Source organism: Merops nubicus, unplaced genomic scaffold (assembly GCF_000691845.1).
Source record: "Merops nubicus isolate BGI_N331 unplaced genomic scaffold, ASM69184v1 scaffold29764, whole genome shotgun sequence".
Classification (NCBI taxonomy): domain Eukaryota; kingdom Metazoa; phylum Chordata; class Aves; order Coraciiformes; family Meropidae; genus Merops; species Merops nubicus.
The window spans coordinates 1-6,379 of NW_008605381.1; the positions used below are offsets into that span (position 1 = coordinate 1).

The 6,379-nt window shown below is 51.2% G+C and overlaps 1 protein-coding gene across 1 annotated transcript; it reads right to left on the reverse strand.

The window, feature by feature from the left end:
- Positions 1-2,747: 2,747 nt before the first annotated feature.
- LOC103771997 (AT-rich interactive domain-containing protein 1A-like) lies at positions 2,748-6,371 on the reverse strand (the record flags this gene model as incomplete). The annotated part of the gene is made up of 3 exons (XM_008939317.1): positions 2,748-5,032; positions 5,662-5,792; positions 6,086-6,371. Coding segments are annotated over 3 exons (2,142 nt in total), but the record flags the coding sequence as incomplete, so codon positions are not given.
- Positions 6,372-6,379: the final 8 nt, after the last annotated feature.

The following is a 6,379-nucleotide window of genomic DNA, read 5'->3' on the forward strand; positions in this document are numbered from 1 at the left end:
GCTCTACAACTCCCTGAAAGGAGGCTGAAGGGAGCTGGGGGGTGGGCGAGAGGAAAGGGGCTAAGTTTTGCAACGGGAGGTTTCCATTATATCTTAGGAAGAATTTGTTCCCTGGCAGAGTGGTGAGGCCTTGGCCCAGGCTGCCCAGGGAGGGGGGGTAATCCCCATCCCTGGAGGGGTTCAGAAAACATGTGGCCGTGGCACCTGGGGACACGTCTGAGTGCTCATGGCAGTGTTGGGTTGACCGTTGGACTCGATCCAACCTTAATGATTTATGATCCCTTCTCCTGCTCCAGGCTGCCTCCAGCACCCCCACATGTGGCCTCCAGCTGTGGCCTGCAGCCATTCCTCACCCTGGCCCCTTGCCCTGGTCTGTGGCCATCCCTCAGGCTGGGCTCAGGCCAGGCACCAGCCAGGCAGCTGAAGGGACAAGTCTGAGTCCAGCTGCAGCTCGGGCTGCTGGGGGAAGCGGGCACTGCCCTCCTGTGCTCAAGGCATGGCCAGCCAGGTCCCTTGCCTGGAGCAGGGCATTCATCCTGGAGGTGCACCAACACCAACCTCAGCTCATGCCAACCTCGAGCAGCGAGGGCACGGCTCAGAGCTCTTGCCAAAACACATTAAGCAACATCCTGTAACAATGGCCCCGTAATAAGTGTATGTTATTACATTAATTACTTACAAGAGGGTGGGCAGGTTTCCCTCAAGATCTCGTCCGTGTGACGACAGGAGGCATCAACGTTTTGCTTTCACCCTGACTGAGCCCACAGCTCCTCGTGCCTAAAACCACCACGGGGACAGAGGAATTGCTGCCCCCCAGACCAACGGGTTGTATAAATTCTGGTAAAATGGGTCCTTAGTACCACTTGTGACTATTCTTTCCCTCCCAGACGTGGCATTCACTTCTGATTAAACTCACTCTCACACGAACACAGAGGCTGTACCGAAGCTGCTCACGTTGTTCCAGTCTTCAGCTTTCCTGCCAAGGTCTTTTCCGTGCAGAAAAAGAAGTAAAATTTTTATATTCAATCAGATTAAACAAAGCTCCTGGAATATAAAATGAAATTATCAGAGGAGTTGGTTTTAAATCAACGGTGTTGTCACAGAACAGCAAAGTCTGGCAGAGTTCTTACCTCTCGACTTGGTTTCCGTTCAGGGTTTTGGAAAGCAAAGGGAGCCCAGCACCATTCCTGTCTCTGAAGAAATCCAGTTTTAAGGACTCTTCTGCTGCCAAACAAAGAACTCCTGCAATTCCTGCTAATAAATGGACTTTCTCAGAAAAGAGTTGGCCTGATTCTGGTACAATTACTTCCAGGAATCTGGAGTTTTAAGGAATACAGTTAAGGGAGGGCTCTGGGAACTGAGAGCTTCTAGGAGAGGACTTAGTGGAATAAACCAAGGTGATTTCTTGAACAAAAATGACCATTGCCTTTAAAAAAAGCTTCTCCTTTTTCTTTAACGAGCTCTTTTGCTTAAATGAGCTCAGTGCAGTTCTAGCCAGCCTACTTCTATTACCATTTGAGGATAAAGCTTCAGGCTGAATAAAATACCCATTTACTAACACCTGAGAAAGTGCCGATTTTCATATAAAGAGCCTGAACTTTGGCCCTTTGCTGAAGGGCATCAGAGCTCTGTCTGCTGGAAAACCCCAGCCTCTGAAGGAAGTCAAGAGTCCACGCCACGCTTCCAAGAAAATGTGAAAAATGTGAGGGGGGAATGAGAACTTTCCATTTCAGAGAGCTGAAAGGACTGCCTCCCCTCCTCAGGAGCCTCTGCCCCGGCTCCACACCCTGCCCTGCCCCAGCCTGAGCAGCACCAAGCCCAAACTCCACGGCTGGAAGGAGGTGAACAGAGAAAGCAAAGCCAGAGCCAACAGCTTTGGGTCTCCAGAGCCAGACTTGGCCATCACCTGGCCCAGACCTGACAGCGCTGAAGGTGCCTCCCCGCTCTGCTCATAAAAAAAACCCTTACAAACATCTTACCAAGATTTAATGTACATTTATTCTTAACACGTGGAACATATAGTATAAAGATTTCATACTGAATAAATGATATTCATTAAGCCAAAAAAGGAAAAAAGGGAGGAATTTACATCAAGTTTTTAGCTACATCGTCTGAAATACAAATATGCAGAATTCATCACTGAAAAATCTCAATTGTGTTTCTTCATCAGGAACTTCAACTGAACCTAGAACTTTTTCACACCTCGATTAGAAAGAAAACAAAAACAAAACAAAACCAAAAAAAAAAAACAGGAAAAAAAAAAAAAAACTATAAGTTGATTGGCTGCTGAGACAGCAATGACTTTATACACAGAGACCTGTACAGCATCCTCCAGGAAGGGATGTCTGGCAAGAGATTAAATAATTGTGTCTCGCTTTTGCAGGTCATCAACTCGTTAACTCGTCATACTAGAAAGGGGCAGGGGGAGGGGGACAAAACTGCCGGGGGTCTGGGGGTATGTGCAATGTACAACGTCAGAGATATATACACACGTGGCAGCGCTCGGGCCGCGCCTAAAGTTAAAACCAGTTCTAAGAGGTGATCTCAGGGTTATTCATACAATCAAGGAGGAAGAGAGAAAGAGGTCAGGGTGTTGTAGGTTCACACATGATACTTTGGGGGAAAAGCCTTTTTTTTTTTTTTTTTTTCTCCTCAACATTAACTAAAAACATTTTTAAAAACTACAGCTTGCTGCGTGTCAGATTCTTTTTTTGTTTTATCTTTTCTCTTTTTTTTTCCTCTTTTTCCCATGTGAGACGTTATTACAGTATGTTTACAGTTTAAGGTGTACAGTACATGAAGTTCTACACGCTACTGCACAGGCCTCCCCCTTGGACAAGGTCTGTTCACAACCGGTTAAACTTCTTGGTTCCTGCAAGATTGTGAATGTACAACGATAAACCACACAGAGAGTTCAGCAGTCGCTTGTGTCCTTCAGAGTTTACCATTAAAAACAGTTAGGAAAGTGGTGCCTGTCAATGTGATAACACGGCCAAGTCGTTTGTTTTTTTTTTTTTTTCCCCAAACTCACTGTAAACGACAGTAACTTTGGTTAAAATAAAAAAAAAAAAAAAAAAAAAAGTCTTCAATGTAGACAGAACTTTTGTCTCCTTTAATAAGGGATTCGGGACAAATTTGAAGGGGAAGGGGAGAGGGAACGGGGAGATCTTTTCCCCCAAGGGAGAAGCAGGACAGCGCAGGGCAGACAGTGGATTTCTGAGGTGGTTTTGCATAAATAAAGGGCAACAGTCAGTTTCTAAGGTCTCCACTCACGCACACGCACACGGGGGCTCGGATCCCACAGCTGTCATGACTGGCCAATTAAAAACAGTACGTCACAAATCACTTGTGAAACCAAAGAGTTCATCAAAGGCGACACGGAGATGTCCAACAGCCGCGACTCGTAGAGCGTGAACTCCGAGTGGTTCTCGTCCACCTTGGCCAGGGCCAGCAGCGCCCGGGCGGCTCGGCGCATCATGTCCACGCTCGTCGACTCGAAGGGCGGGTTCTGCATGTGCATCAAGCCTGCCTGGCTCTGCTGGAACTGCGTGGCGGCCAGGCTGTCCTCCAAAAAGCCCAGCAAGTTGCCAATGCTGCCCTTCTGCACAGCAATCGCTCTTGCTGCCAGGCTGTCCCCCTGTGCCAAGTTGGCCAGTAGTACCACGGCCATCTCTCGGCACACCGGGTTCTTTCTGTCACTGAGGAACCGCACCATGGTGCTGTACAGCTTCTCCAGGCGACTGAAGGGGGGAGTCGCCAGAATCAAATCCACGTTGTTGTCCTGGATGCTGAGCTTGCTGAGCGTTTCCAAAACCAGTCTCTGAGGGGAGAGGACCGCGTTGGGTCCCAGCGTCGGGAAGGGATCCTGGGCCTCTGCCGACGGACATACTGCCCAGTGGAGGAGCCCATCCAGGATAGGCAAACAGATGCTTTCTGGGTAAGGGGAGAGGTCCAGCTGGCCAGAAATGTTGGCCAGCGTGACCAGTGTGTTTTCACGCAGCATCTCCAAGCAGTCCCACCACCACTCCACCTTGTTGCAGCTCACCCCTTGGTCCTGCTCCTCCTCCTTCTCGTAGGTCAGGGGCGCCTGTTTGCGTTCGGGATGCTTGTGGTGTAAGAGGATCAGTTTCCCTAGGATCAGCAGCAGCCCGGGGTGTTTGGACATTTCAAAGTCATTGCCCGGCACGAACGATAAACTCCTGATGATGTTGGAGACGCAGATGCAGCGCTTGGCCAGAGAGTCCTGCCAGTCCAGGAGGGTGCAGAGGGGCGTCTCGTCTTTACTGTGAGGTTCGTCCTCCAGAATTTTTATATTTCTGTGGCTCTGAGCTGGACTGATGCCAAAGGGAAACTTGCCGCTTTCCTTCGCCGTTTCCAGCGGTTTCACCTCTTCCTCCTCTCCCGGCAGGGAGCCCGGGCGTGCCGAGAGCATGTCGTCCATGGTGGCGGTTATCCTCTTCTCCGAGGAGCTGTCGGGTGGAGGGCTCTCTCCTTCCCTGGCGCTCGGGTTGCTCTCTGCTGCTGACCGTTTCCTCGAGCCGGAGCTGCAGGGAGCCCGTTTGTGAGCCGAAGGCAGCTCCGCCTTGCTCTCGAAGTGGGTCTGGATGTGCTCCGTGGTGTCCCCGCCGCCGATCCGCCAGTGCAGCAGCCCGCTCTCGAACTCCTGCACTCGCCCCAGCTTGTCTGAATAATCCACCACAAAGGGGTCGTTCTTCTGCACGACCTTCACTGGAAGCTTGTCGAATTTGCTGACTAGTTTCTCCTCGCTGCTCTCTAGAGGTACTTTGTCTTTGCTCGAGAACGCGGCCTCCTCCTCTTCCTCGTCCTCTTCTTCCTCCTCACCGTTCAGGCTCCGGGGTTCCTCATCCTCCTCTCCTTCTTCGTGAGAGGAAGCTGAAGATTTGCAGAACCTTTCAGGATCTAATAGTGTTCTTTGCCCTGGGTCTCCCACCTCGTATTCCTTCAGGATTCCAAAGATCTCGATCAGGCAGCGCCGGAAATACTCCACCAAGAGCTCCAGCAAGCCTGGCAGCTACGAGGGAGGAGACAAAGAGGAGGGGAAGGAAGGAAGGGAACAGTGATCAGAAAACAGCTTTAGGCCAACACGAGCGCCTGGGAAAGCAGGGCATAAAGGGCTAAGAATTTAAGTGGTGCTGTTAATTAATCAGTTCTTTTCATGCTGGCAATAAACTCTGCAAAAGAGCCTTCCATCCTCTGAGAACAGGAACAAAGACAAAGCCAGACACAGCTGCTGGGATTCAAGCCACCCTCCTCCACACCCCATACCTGTGTGAACACACACGTGCTCTCGGCTGTGCCTCCCCTCTGGTCACTACACAGGGAAAGGAGAGGGCTCCAGGCTTCCACAGCGCCCTCGCTGCAAAGCCCCCCGTGGCCTCCCTGCCTCTGTTCCAGAGGCACCACGTCTCACCAGAGACAACACACATGCTTACACACCAACCAGGGTATCAACGACATGGGGCAGGGACCACCACACAGCCATCCATACCCCAGGCTCTCTTCCCACCTAGTGTGCTCCACAGGTACCTCCAGGACTCCAGCCCTACAGGGGCCTGAGCTCTTTGTGGCTCTCTCATCGACAGAAACCCCTAGGAAATTAGCACTTCAAAGACCTGCATCAGAGAGAGCATCTGCACCCACCTGGCTGAGGTTGAAGGTCATTATGCTGTTGTCATCATAGAGCAGGATGTTTATGGTATCTAAGGCCCACGTACTTTCAGCTAGCAGCCCAGACTTCAGAGACATCATCACTCTCCAGGCTTCAGGAGTTCCTGTAACATAAACACATGATACTTCCAGCTCCTGGCGTTTCAAAACAAAAAGGGAGATACCCGATACTGCTTTTTTTGGACCCGTGAGGAGCAGAGCCTGCTTAAGGTGATGTACAGACTACATGCACCAGCCACCTCTCTGCAGACAATGCCAGAGTGACGTGCGAGAACACAGCTAACCTGCCAGATACCACTTTTAGAGCCAGCAGAGCCCATGCCCTCGGTGTTACCATCCCTAAAGCAGGACCTGTGCCCTCGACAGGCCCCAGCAGAGATCAGCAGCTCCCTCTTACCGATATCTTTTGCCGTCAGCCGTCTCCTCTGCTTCAGCACAGGTTGCGTGGCTTCCACGGACCCCGGCGGGAAGGTGATGTCTCGTCGGATCATGGGAGGCTGAACAGCTGCTGGTGTTATGTGGGAGGCAGGGACCGGCGGCCCCGCCTTCTGCATTTTCATCCCCGAGTGCAGGAAGGGAGATTTACTGGGAGAAGTGCGATTCTCCAGAGGTCTGGGCAGAGGCGCCGGGCTGGATACCTGAGGAATGTGATTCTGCATGCTGGGGGGGGTCTGGTAGTTAGACTGGGGGG